Raw genomic sequence first — 13843 nt, 5'->3', positions numbered from 1 at the left:
AAGCTAATGTTACAGCAACAAAAGCACTCCAGACATGGAAATGATGAGGAAGCTAATGCTCTTTGTGTGGCTGTAACCAGTCAGTACACTGCAGTGGGTTACCATGGAGAGGGCATCAAACTGTACAATTTTGAGTCAGGTACACAATCTTAAACATTTACAGCATTTTAAACAAAGTTGCTTATGCTTGAATTCAGTGCAGACAATATCATCTCAAAAAAGATATTTTCAGATTCTGCTGTATGTTTTATAGGAAGGAAGATCTGGAGCAGTGAGGAACTTCAGATGTCCACACTGTGTCTGTTGTGGATGGAGGCTGAGGATACAGAAATGCTGCTGTCTGGCAGCTCGGACCATCAAATCAGGATCTGGGAAAGTCAAAGAGAAAATCCAAAAAGTCTTGTGCTAATAGGATCTTTTGGAGTACAGAAGGGATCGATCCTCGCCCTGGCTCAAAACTCTACTTATGTGGCTTCTGCATCAGGTCAGTGGAAATGTCCAACAAATGTTTTGCATCATTTTGCTAGTTCACACATCCAAGAATAATTATTTTGAAAATGTCATTTTGTTTTAGATGATTTCACTATTGCTTTGTGGTCGAAGAAAGATTTGACTTCCAAGCCTTGGGTTGACCCTACTGTGATGTGTATTCTGAGAGGTCACAATGGAGGGGTCACATGCCTTGCCTTCAGATCAAATGGGGAGGAGCTTCTTTCAGGAGGGAAGGATCAGGTACCTATATACTGTAGGCCAAATGTATCTTTATATTATTGTACTTAATATATGGCCCGTAAGTGTTGAAGCCCTGCCTTACAATTAAAAGAGCCATTCACCGGCCAGAGGTGCATGTTTTATGTTAGTTGTATGACAGGAAACTGTATTTGTTGACAATAAATATTATAATCTGTTAATGTAGGCTTTGATGATATGGAAGGTGAAATCTTTACCTCCAGTTCTTAAACGGACTATATCCCATTGTCATGGAGACTGGATTACGGGATGTGCCTGGACATCACAAGCTGTGGTGAGATGTGCCAAATTTCTAAAGTAGAGTTTAGTTACCAATAATAACACTGACAATCTGACACAGTGTATCGGCAACCGCATGTACTGTATGTATGCATTAAAACGCTCTCTTACACCTCAGATAAGCTGCTCCAGTGACTGCAAGCTGTCCGTATGGGACATCCAGACAGGAAATTTGCTAAGAAATGTCCTTTTCAGTTCTTCTCTGAGCACATTGTGCTGCTGGGTAAGCTAGTGCATTCAAAAGCATGATGACTTTAAAGGTTTACACTTGAATTGTTAATTCAGTTCATGTTGAATGTCTATAGGAGGATTATGTGATGGCAGGGACAGCAGATGGACTGCTGATGATGTGGAAGTGGAATTCAGGCATGGAGGTCACCAGGATCCAGGCACACAGATCACGCGTCCATCAATGCACTGTTGTTACTCAGCCAGGTACACACACACACAAAAACACAGGTTTATAATATCTATATAATCTACCAAATCTTTCATAACAAATCAGTTTTTCTTGCAAACAGATGTGGGAGAGACATTGAAACCAGAAGACTTATTGGTGGCCACAGCATCAGAGGATGGAACCTGTAAACTCTGGCACCCACTGCAGGTATCCAACATTATCTTTTTGGCAGTTGTATATTTTAAACGAAGCTTGACATTATTATTCATTATTAATGATAATTATTGAAAGGAAGTTCTGAAACATCTTCTTTGTATAGCTGCAGCATCACAGCAGTCTGCATGGCCACAGTGCAGAGGTTCAGGCTGTTGTGTGTAAACAGGCGGGACAGCCGGAGTTCTTCACCGTCTCAAGGGATCGTTCCCTCAGGTCGTGGAGTGTCACTTCAGCAATGGGTACTGACCAATCACAGACTCTCTCAGAGACAATTAAACTGTCATATCACTGCTTCAATAGACTACAGATAACATTTGTTAGGAAAAACAAGTTGCGTCCCAATTTTGTGCTATACTGTCACTAAACAGTGTGTATCCAAACAATCTAAGCTGCGTTGCAAATAATGTGTCCGAAAAAGGCCCATATACCCCCATTCATTCTTCCCTACTTTAGTCCAATCAAAGGAGGGAATGAAAATGAGTAAGTGAATTCTGACACTTAAGCTCACCACTAGTGAGCCTTATTGGACGACTGCCGGCTAGCTGTGAGTGTACATCGGTTGTACACTTATTATTGCGGTGCATTGTGGGATTGCATTAAATAAAAAGAAAACCACTTAAAATGTATGTTCCCTTAAATAGTGCACTATTTGTAGTTTGTAGGGTGCTCTTTCTGACACGGCCAAATAAAATGTGCAGGACTAAGGGTCCTTCAGGACAGGTTTGAGAAGACCTGCTATACACTTTGGACTTAAAGGTGCAGTGTGTAAATTTTAGAATGATCTCTTGAGAGAAATGCAAAATATTATACAAAACTATACTATCAGGGGTATGTAAAGACCTTTCCTAATGAACCGTTAAGTGTTATAATGAGACGTTTTTACATACACCGAGGGTCCCCTTACATGGAAGTCGCCATTTTGTGCTGCCATGTTTCTACAGAAGCCCTTAACGGACAAACTTTTTTTACTAAGTTGTCTCCAACAATGACCTGTTTGTCCGGTGGTGGCTACCGTAGCTTCTCTATGTGTTTTAAAAGGGGTAAGCAGTGGACTGAGCCGTTGGTTGCAATTCACAACCTCACCACTAGATGCCGCTAAAACTTACACACTGCACCTTTAAACTATGCACTATGTACACAACTGTCTAGTGTATGAATTTTAGAAGAGTGGTGTCATCTCAAATGGAGCACTTTATGGTTTTTACTAACCCGAAAGTATTAGCGGTTCCCCAGATAGGGGTAACTGACATCAACACATGTTGATCAACACAATGAAAGTCAATGAAATTCAATTTGTACACTGTTCTTTGACTCTTTCCCCGCCAGCGTTTAAAAAAAAAAGTTGCCAGCCAGCGACAAAATTTTTTATGATTTTCACAAAAGTTTAATGCCTTTGTTCTTCTTTAAATAAATAATCATACAATATATCAAATGAAAGAACAGACCCTCTTCTTTTCAAACCAAAACGTGTCATCCTACTTTTATTTGTTCCCTTTTTAAAACCTCTTAAATATGGCTAGATTTCTTAAAAAATACAAAATTTTGAGCAAAAAGCTGAGATAATTCCAGGGTTTTCCGCAGAAAATTTGTTAGTTAAGGTGGTAGCATTGGGCGGGTGGGCGTGACCGGGGCGTGGCAATCAAAGGGGCGGGGTGTACGCGTCATGATGAAAATGAAAATATTTATATTTAAAACACTCAAATAAAACCTTAATTTTGAAGAAACTATGACAGAAAATGAACACATACTAGATTATTAATGAATTAAATGTTTTTACCTCTAACGGGAATAGTTGCGTGGTGAAGTGAAACTAAAGGGTTAATAAACACAAACTAAAGCAGATGTTGTAGAACGTCTGGCAAACGATGATAGATGGCGCAAAAATGGTAAAAACGGATTATTTCCCACTATTAATTACATTATCTTAAAGGAGTGTAACTACTGTAGCATTAATAATGCACATAAATAACGTGAGCAAGAGCGGTCAACAATTACATCTAATCAAGAGGCACGTGAAACCAAGCTAGCAGGTTGCTGAAACAACACCAGCTAACTTTCTTTAAATTTGCAAGAACTATAGACTAATACAATAACAGGCCTAAATAAACACAAAACATAAGTCCACTACAGTTCTCACAGACACGCGTTTTATCAACTGGCTATCCTCCAGACAGTGAAAGACGACGAGATTGTCAATTAATAGAAAACGCTTCCCTGCCAATAACGGGTTTTTACGGCAATCCATATGTCCGGAAAAGAGTTAATGTTAGTGTTGCCTGTTTTGTCAATAACATATAAAGTTAGTAAAAATGGTCATTGTTAGCGCTAACACATTTAGCAACACTCCTTCCACTACACAGGAAAAGCTGTGAACGTTAAGTGTCGAGTTTTAACATTTTAAATTAAGTAATTTTGAAAAACGGTTTTGGAATGAACTATAAACAGCAATAACTTCTGCAAAATGACATGCCACATTACAGTCATTTAAATTAACATTAATTCGCCGCCAGCCATTTTTTTGAAAAGTTGCCCGGCAGCATTTTTTATAAATTGGTTAATAACGTTTTGCCTTCAGTTTTTTCATAAATTGGGTAAGTGGATAATCGCAGTATTGCAGATTAACATGAAAATTCTCCATAGACACGTTTTTTTATGCAACTGTTTTCTCTTAATTGACAAGATAACTTCAGTGGTGGGTAAAGAGTTAAAATACAGCTACTAACCCAAATGCTAAATTTATTTGATTTCAATAATGTGATGATAAATAATGGCATTGTTTTTTTAATACAACCACACAGAATGTCCACCTTCCCAGAAGGGCAGCATCCGAGCAATGTGCTTTCTGGATAATGGTGAACTGCTGGTGTGTGGTTATGACACGGGCAGATTGGAGATGTGGCAACAGAATTCAATGGTTTACTGGAAAAAGGTAACTATGGATCAGGAACTGATATTATTATTATTATTATTATTTCATGCCACATATGAGTAAAGGAGAATTACATTGTGGGACAGCAACACTAAAGGAACGTGTACACCAAGGCTTTTACACTGCCGTATGTTTCCAATTGAAGCATTTTTTCCAGACTCAGAGCTGAGCGCCCAGAGTTGAACAATTTTCAACTTTGGGTAAAAAGCTCAGCTCATCAAATGTCACTTCTCATAGGCCAAAACGCTCAGCTGAAAGAACGCTGGCAAACACCAACAGTCAGCGTCCGCCTGCTGTTTTCAACCACGTTTAAATGCTTTGATGTACACGCCCCCATATTGCATTGGATAATGCAACATCCCAAGAATTACAAAACACAATAACAGACTGCAAAACCTGAAAGAAATACTGTTGTGCTGCTCTGTTCTCAGGTCAGTGATAGTGGTGTTTGTGCAATGACCAGTATGCCGGATGCACAGTTAGCTGTGGCCTGCACTGATTACTCCGTGTCTGTTTGGAACCTGGAGTTGAACTCTGAGAAGTGCATTGTGGGGTATTGACTTTTAACCTCTAAACTTTCATACTATTTTTTTAGAAATAGTTTTTGTATTGAGAAATTGTAACTAAATGCATGATCTGAAAGGGGGTGGTACTGGGGTTTTTTTACGCAAAACTAAGGTCTTAAAATATTATAATGATTGCCCAACATATGCGGGTATTGTAATATTTTATATGGGTGGCTACAGCTTTTTGTTGTTGTACGTTACTGATGTATATCTCTATGAGTTCATCTATATGTTCTCGTCTTTTTTATTTCAGTCTGGAAAAGGCGTCTTCATACACAGTGGAAAATCCTGTGGGCTTTTTACACTACTGTTCTACTCTTTATGCAGTTTGTGAACATGGAATAACCGTTGCTGTGTTCTCCACTGTAACCGATTGGACAGCTGAAACTTATTGGTACACAACACATCTCACATGTTATACACATTCAAAGTTTTACACATCCTTACAGGAGACAAATATATGGTTAAATACAGGTTAAATGTGGTGTACTGTGAAATAGAGGTCTTCACTTTAAAATGAATGTGTTTTTGCCAAACAGAATGCACATTTCAGCGGTTACCATGATATTGTTGTCCTCAGATTGCAAAGTAAAATAAAAGCTGCAAGCAGCGATGGTAAGGCCCTCACACGCATGTGTACTGCCATCCTATGGCCTTAGTAAAGCAGTAAACCGGGGAGATATAAATTTAAGTGGGTAAATATAGGTGGATATTCAAAGGAAATTTGATGTGCCACAGCTCCTGTGTACAGCAGGTGGCGCTATCGCTGTTATTGATTGTTGTTATATTGATGTGATCAAACCAGGAAGGAACCTTGTCAAACATTTGAAGTCTGTGACAGGTTGGACATTGTATGCCTGAATTACAACAGCTTCCTGTTTCATGGTGAAACATCACACTTTGCCAGGCCGCCACGGACACGCTCTTCAACGAAAAGTCAAGATCTTTGCAATTTATCATCACAAAGGGCTTAAGATCAGTCTGACCAAATGTCATGACGATATGAATAAATCTCTATCAGCAGTAAACCACAGAGTTAAAACATGGCATTTCCTGCTGCCGGCAGGTGGCGCTGTGAGTGTAGCTGATTATTGGCATGAAAATGTGTTCAGGTCAAGACCCTTATCAAACATGTGAGGTGTGGGGCAGATTAGACATTGTATGCCTGAGTTAGAACAACATCCTGTTTCTTGGTGAAAACACAGAAATTTGGCAGGCCGCCACGGACACACCCTCCAACAAAGATCTCCGCAATTTAGCATCGCAAAGGCCTTTAGATAATACTGACCAAATATGAAGATGATTTGATAAAATCTCTAGGAGGAATTTGTTAAAGTATGAAGCCTGGAAATGCCAACATTTGCAAAGAAAACACAGCGAAAATTCCAAATGGCCGACTTTCTGTGGGGTTTAGAGGGACTTTTTAGTTGGTCTTGGGGTGATAGTTGACTCTACCAAATTTCGTATCTGTACGTTTTTTGTGCGAGGCTGCAGACTGCACACACGTCTGTGCCGTTTATATTCGGGTTCAGTTGGGTTAAATCAAAATTTTTGCACCTAAAAAGACCTCTACTGTAAATGGTATCATTAATTTGTTGAGTATTACAATGAATGCAGCTAAATGTGTGTCATTGTAGCTGGTCGGACAGTGTGCGTCCTGCTGGAGTGATGGCCAATGATGAGAAGAGCTTTTGGTTGTGGGGGCAGGAGAGGAGTAGCGTGCATCTGAGTTTTATTGTAAGTACTTCATCATTATCATAATGATGTATTAGTAATAATTTAGTCTTATAATGATCTGATATAACTGCCTTTCAGATATCTTTGAGTGCCAATGTCTCTAACCTACGAAACTGTACAAGTGTGATAGGCGATGAGGAAGATGAGGAGCAGAAGGATGCCAACAAGCCCTGGATCACAGCTACAGCAGTGCAGGATTGTAAACCTTTGCTTATCCTTAAAATAGCACCTTCAGCTTTTTTTAAACCAGCTATATTTACATTTAAGTCCAAAGGGACTTGCAAGTCATGTGACTTGCATTTTATGATGTTGTATTGTAGTTTTTTTAGGAATAAAACCTATGACGTTGTTGTACAATGTTAGAGCCCTCCAAACAGAAATGGGCATATTTTGTTATATTAAAGAATATGTTACTTGCTAAAAGATACAGAATACACAGCAACGCTGTCAATGGAAAGTAATTATGAAAGTCCTCTTAAATGCTGTAATGGCACGTTTTAATCATGTGATGGATGTTTATTTGCAGGCTTTGTTGTGTGTGGTGATTCTAAAGGCTACATGTGGTTTAATCAGCCATCCGATCTCTCCGCCTGGACCCAAAGAAGACTGGCAAGTGTCTTTTAGCTTCTCTGATAGATATAATAGATATGTATGTTTGTTCTTGTAATAAATTGGTTGGGTATTGCTTGATCTCTAGGTGCACCAAGACAAAGTGACTGTACTGAAACTCACTACAGACCTCATTGTGTCTGCATCCTGTGACAGAACCGTCAAACTGTGGGACAGAAACACTAAGAAACAGGTCTCTTTATCTTACTTTGAAAGTGTCTAAATGTTATTTCATTAGATAACAAAAAATCAAACCAAGCGATGAAACAAACATCAGAACTTGCATCACTTTTGCAAGTTATAGTGAGGAAATAAGTATTTGAACACGCTGCTATTTTGCAAGTTCTCCCACTTAGAAATCTTGGAGGGGTCTGAAATTGTCATCGTAGGTGCATGTTCACTGTGAGAGACATAATCTAAAAAATATCCAGAAATCACAATGTATGATTTTCTAACTATTTATTTGTATGATACAGCTGCAAATAAGTATTTGAACACCTGAGAAAGTCAATGTTAATATTTGGTACAGCAGCCTTTGTTTACAGAGGTCAAATGTTTCTTGTAGTTTTTCACCAGGTTTGCACACACTGCAGGAGGGATTTTGGCCCACTCCTCCACACAGATCTTCTCTAGATCAGTCAGGTTTCTGGCCTATGGCTGAGAAACACGGAGTTTGACCTCCCTCCATAGATTTTCGATTGGGTTTAGGTCTGGAGACTGGCTAGGCCACGCCAGAACCTTGATATGCTTCTTACAGAGCCACTCCTTGGTTATCCTGACTGTGTGCTTCGGGGTCATTGTCATGTTGGAAGACCCAGCCTCGACCCATCTTCAATGCTCTAACTGAGGGAAGGAGGTTGTTCCCCAAAATCTCGCAATACATGGCCCCGGTCATCCTCTCCTTAATACAGTGCAGTCGCTCTGTCCCATGTGCAGAAAAAACAACCCCAAAGCATGATGCTACCACCCCCATGCTTCACAGTAGGGATGGTGTTCTTGGGATGGTACTTATCATTCTTTTTCCTCCAAACACGTTTAGTAGAATTACGACAAAAAGTTCTATTTTGGTCTCATCTGACCACATGACTTTCTCCCATGACTCCTCTGGATCATCCAAATGGTCATTGGCAAACTTAAGACGGGCCTGGACATGTGCTGGTTTAAGCAGGGGAACCTTCAGTGCCATGTATGATTTCAACCATGACGTCTTAGTGTATTACCAAGAGTAACCTTGGAAACGGTGGTCCCAGCTCTTTTCAGGTCATTGACCAGCTCCTCCCGTGTAGTTCTGGGCTGATTTCTTAGGATCATTGAGACTCCACGAGGAAGCACCAGTCCGAAGGAGATTGACAGTCATGTTTAGCTTCTTCCATTTTCTAACGATTGCTCCAACAGTGGACCTTTTTTCACCAAGCTGCTTGGCAATTTCCCCATAACCCTTTTCAGTCTTGTGGAGGTGTACAATTTTGGCTCTAGTGTCTTTGGACATCTCTTTGGTCTTGGCCATGTTAGTAGTTGGATTCTTACTGATTGTATGGGGTGGACAGGTGTCTTTATGCAACTAACAACCTCAAACAGGTGAATCTAATTTCGGATAATAAATTAAGTGGAGGTTGATTTTAAAGACGGACTAACAGGTTTTTGAGGGTCAGAATTCTAGCTGATAGACAAGTGTTCAAATACTTATTTGCAGCTGTATCATACAAATAAATAGTTAATTGTGATTTCTGGATTTTTTTATAGATTATGTCTCTCGCGGTGGACATGCACCTGCGATGACGGTTTTAGACCCCTCCATGATTTCTAGGTGTGAGAGCTTGCAAAATGGCAGGGTGTTCAAGTACTTATTTTCCTCACTGTAGTAAGCAGAAGACAGTTTTATTTTTGGTGTATATACAGTATAATGTCAGTTCCCTTTTACTGTATCAGTGAAACACTATCAGTTTAGTCCTAACAAAAAAAATTTTGTAAAATGTGTGCTTTTGCTATCTTATTTAAAAGGCAAAAGTCACTTGTTTTCATGTGTTCATGAAATTCGTAGAGATTCTGACATTTATTTCCTGTTTAACATTGATTTTTTTTGGCATTTCACAGCTGGGCATGTTTGTGTGTGGAGCTCCTGTCAATGTATTGGAGGTCAACCCAAGTAATCCTACAGAATTTGTTTGTGGAGACGCACAGGGTCATCTGTACTTTCTGTCCTGGAAAGGGGCGTTGCCCTAATGTGCCCTAAAGTACGCACTCGTTGCATGTACTCATGTTTTTTGCAATCATAAACTAACTTACACAGTGTGTATTTTGCACTAACATTTATTTGGGACTTATAATTAATAATACATGTAGATCAGGGTTTTTCAATCTCAGGTCCCTCAAAAGGTTCCAAGTGGTCCCCAAAAGGTTCCAAGGGGTCCCCAGACACTTTTAAGAGAAAAAAGACAAAGCAGAAATAGTTTAAAGTGTATGTGTAGCCAGTTATACGTTTGTAAACAATTTGCTGTCTTTATAATAACACAATTATTTATCTGACACAGTTTAAATGTTTCTTTATATTAAAAAAAATGGATGCCATCAAAAAGATTGAAAATCCCTCATCTAGATGATACTGCTGCCCTGGTACTTGGGATGTATGCTTTAATTTCATTAAAATGTATAATGTATTTGAATTAAATAAATATATGTAGACTAAAATGACTTTAGCTGGGTTTTCACATGTAGGATAATTATTTGATTCTATAAAGTTAAGCAATAAGCTGTTTATTTTTAAGGATATGTATTACTTACACATTGGGAAAAGCAGGTGTCCGCTGAATGTGCTGTGATGGTGTTCACCATTGTCGAAAATCCATCGTCCAGGATAAAGATTAACTTTAACCTGATCGTTTTTTTCTAAAAGCAAAGAAACCCCATTTGAAGAGCTGTAGAACCCGTTTTGTTGGTCTGCATGTGTTGAAATTATATGCTGGTCATTTTTAAACAGGCCTGCAGTAACAGATTTATCTGCACTTCCAACAGCTTTAGAAAAGACTCTGAACGCATAGACTCCTCTAACCGGTGCTGTAAAGATTCCTGTATCACACAAATAATAAAGCTTTAATAAAGCATCATTTTCAAAAAAGATTTTTTCATTTATTGAGTTACCTGTGTTTGAATCATAGGCGTTTCCTATATTAAGAAAGACGTGCTTGTAAATCAGGGTTTGTAAATCTGAAAAGGGTCCAACATTTGTTGCACCATGACTGGTTAGAAGAGAAGCTGAGAAAGCAACTTTTGAATCTGTTAAACAAATTATTTAATTGTAGTTATTTTAAAAACTGAAAATACTTATAAATACAAATATATCAATCTTAAATAAATACATTTGTGCTAAATTAATATTACCTGTGTTCTGCTTTACTAGTTCATCCACTTTTATCTTCATTGCATCATACAAGGACGTCAGTGTGTCGGCCTGTGCTAAAAAAAATAATTTAAAAAGAAAATAAGGTTCTGTGCAAACATGGACAAACAAATCTAAAACAAATTGATTTACTTTTTAACCTTTGTATCCAAATACTGCATCTCAAAGTACTGTTGATTTAGACAAATGACATCACACGCAAATAAAACTAAAGAATGATAACACTAAGCTATGATAACAAACAACATACTGTATTTTCATAGCTTTTCATTCAGAAATAATGTTTTTATAACAAATTTTAAAATAATGAGTAATATTTGTCCATCAATTGATAAAAACACAATCTTAAAATATACAAAATAGGTGTTTTAAACATTGAATAAACGAGAACATTAAACATTAATGATTAACAAAAAGATTATTTTTTAAATGCACACTTTTTATGTTTGCATAACCTTAATGGGATCTTTAGCAACTTTCAAGGAACATTCCTAAAACTTATTTTTGTTAGCTGGGTTTATGCAAATACAATTTATCATTGTTTATTTATGTAATACAATTTGCATGTTAATGTAAAACTAATAAATGCTGTAGAAGTATTGTTCGTTGTTAGTTTATGCAGTTAATGAGTGTTTCCCACATAAAACCAATACTCAAGTTCAATCCATAATGTTACAGATGAATATTATTATCAACATCTACCACAAAATTGAAACACTTTCTATTTAAATGCATTTAGCAACAGGATCTTACCTTTGTTTTCTGTCCTGAGTCGCTCCATTTCAATTTCCATATCTTTAATTGTTATTTCCAAGGTTTTAATCTTGCCAAGTTCATTGAGAATGTTGATTTCTGGAGTTAGTATATCTTCTGCCCGTATGGCCCACATAGTGAGCATTAAAACAGCAAGAACCCTTAACATTGTGTGATTCGTGTGTGTGTTAGTTGTGGAAACGGATATTGAATGATGAGAAAAGTGGGAAAGCGTCTTATAAAAAGTCTGGTTCATGAATATTAATAAGATGATGTAATTGTAGCGATTAATTCTTTAATCATTAACGCCTTAAAATCAGTCAGACCACCAGCAGAGGTGGACCTAGTAATGATGGTCCGCGAGTCTTTCGAAAGAATACGGAGTATCGAGACGAACACACAAGCACGCGCGTGGATCTGGTTTGCCTGCGCGTGTGAAGCGCGAGGCTCTTAATATGACAGATGCTTTGCTAAAACAATATCCACTTCAATTTCAGGGAGCAAAGGTTGCTGTGGAGTTAAGTAATCAATAATAAATCTGTATTAAATGGGTCATTCTACGGAAATGTCAATTTTTTGTCCCTAGCCGTTATAAAATATATAATGAAAGAAGTAGTACCCTGGAGTTGTGTCACTGTTACTGTTAAACAAAAAAGCTCTTATTTTTAAATAAAAATCACACTGATGACATCACTTGACTTCCTTCATTCAATTTCCTTGAGATCTATGAAGAGAAGCCAATATAAGTCCACTATCAGAAATCTTTATCATTTATCTCATGATTTCATATGAAGCTTTTAGTTTAAGTCACTGGTATGACCTCCCTTATTGTTTGGGAATTGCAAAAAACTAGAATACAAATGGATTAAATTACTTAATTTAGTGAGTATATACAATGATTGACAACATGTGGTTTGATACTTTGCAGCAGCAATTTTGTAAAATGCAGTTTTCATGAACATTGTCACTGGTGTTAGTGTCACTGGTGTTACCTTCCTTATAGGTAGCACCAGTGAAGATCAGTAACACCAGTGACTGGTGATTTTTTGTGTCACTGGTGTTACTGTTTTTTTTCTTTCACATTAAATAATTGTTTTTACATGATGTGACATGATGATAATTTAAATTCATTGAATTCTGTTACACTTAAGAATTAAGCTTTAAATAATAATATTTCATAAACACCTTTATAAGTACATGCACACAAAAAACATTAAGCTGTCATTTATGTGTACTCATAAGTCATAGAGTAATCTAATAATGTTGTCTAAGTTTAAATGTTAAAAAAAGAAATCAATTTTAAGACATCTTGCCGTACCAAAAGTTGACGTTTCTGTAGAATGACCCAAATGCTCCCACTAATTATTCTATCATTTTTGTGTGCCATAATATCACCATACATATATGCAACCAAAGAGTTTACTAATTAAGCGCAAAATTGTTTACGAGAACATAAAATTCCTCATAAATCTAGTGACTTATTTTTACTTTCAAAATGCATCACATTGATGGATTTACATTTAAATGGCTGAATTAAAGTGACTGAATTTGTTCAGCCTGATGGTTTACTTTTCGGCATATAGTAAATGATGTTTAACAAAAATGTTAGTATATTCTTAATTTTGCAAATTAACAAGTAGGGTGTGATTAATATATTTAATTTTTTTTGGGGGGGGCACATTTTAATTTAATCACTACAGTGTTAATGTTCAAACTCTGTAAAGGTTGGCTGACAATAATAAATATTTGTATAAGAAATAAAAAATATTCTAAGTAGGAATAAAACTTTGTTTTTGAACTATGCATATAAACAGTTAGGCCTACTACACTTCTAGATTTAACGTTGGTCATTATGGTGGTACTTAGAGAGACAAATATTTTCCGAGGTGGTACTTGGTGTAAAAGTTTTAAAAACACAGATCTCGACTAAAAACGTCACAGTCAGTGTTATGTTGATTTACATTGTTTTCCAGCTGTCTTTTGCATGCACAAGGTTTACATAAGAAGTGTTTGTGGCTTACAATATGTCACTTACATGTACACAACTAATATTATTCATCTATGCCTAGGTAAATATAGTTTTACATTCTATGGCACCTTTAAAACAGTCCTAATATGTATTAATTGGTACCTTTAAAGGTGCGGTGTGTAATTTTAGAACGATCTCTTGACAAAAATGCAAAATATTACACAAAACTATATTATCA

General features: G+C 37.2%; 2 protein-coding genes across 2 annotated transcripts in view; one reads left to right on the top strand and one right to left on the bottom strand.

Moving 5' to 3' along the window:
* The window catches only part of LOC129441850 (telomerase protein component 1), an 89723-nt gene extending 79122 nt beyond the window's left edge, over nucleotides 1-10601 (top strand). The window contains 16 exon segments of the mRNA XM_073873294.1: nucleotides 1-139; nucleotides 254-484; nucleotides 575-732; nucleotides 917-1024; nucleotides 1148-1252; nucleotides 1335-1464; nucleotides 1551-1636; nucleotides 1749-1884; nucleotides 4444-4574; nucleotides 5006-5127; nucleotides 5394-5534; nucleotides 6778-6877; nucleotides 6956-7076; nucleotides 7404-7486; nucleotides 7575-7679; nucleotides 9581-10601. Coding sequence (XP_073729395.1) covers nucleotides 1-139; nucleotides 254-484; nucleotides 575-732; nucleotides 917-1024; nucleotides 1148-1252; nucleotides 1335-1464; nucleotides 1551-1636; nucleotides 1749-1884; nucleotides 4444-4574; nucleotides 5006-5127; nucleotides 5394-5534; nucleotides 6778-6877; nucleotides 6956-7076; nucleotides 7404-7486; nucleotides 7575-7679; nucleotides 9581-9709 — 2025 coding nt within the window. The 3' untranslated portion in view covers nucleotides 9710-10601.
* Nucleotides 9781-11862, bottom strand: LOC129441855 (cerebellin-1). Its single transcript, XM_055201580.2, has 5 exons — nucleotides 11637-11862; nucleotides 10865-10939; nucleotides 10625-10759; nucleotides 10268-10552; nucleotides 9781-9904 (listed from the first exon to the last, which is right to left on the bottom strand). Exons 1-5 carry the CDS (start codon nucleotides 11803-11805, stop codon nucleotides 9831-9833), a joined length of 738 nt encoding a protein of 245 aa, XP_055057555.2. The 5' UTR covers nucleotides 11806-11862; the 3' UTR covers nucleotides 9781-9830.
* Between the last annotated feature and the right edge of the window lie 1981 nt (nucleotides 11863-13843).

The sequence above is a fragment of the Misgurnus anguillicaudatus genome, chromosome 2 (assembly GCF_027580225.2).
Source record: "Misgurnus anguillicaudatus chromosome 2, ASM2758022v2, whole genome shotgun sequence".
NCBI lineage: Eukaryota > Metazoa > Chordata > Actinopteri > Cypriniformes > Cobitidae > Misgurnus > Misgurnus anguillicaudatus.
This window is presented reverse-complemented; position numbering and strand designations above follow the sequence as displayed.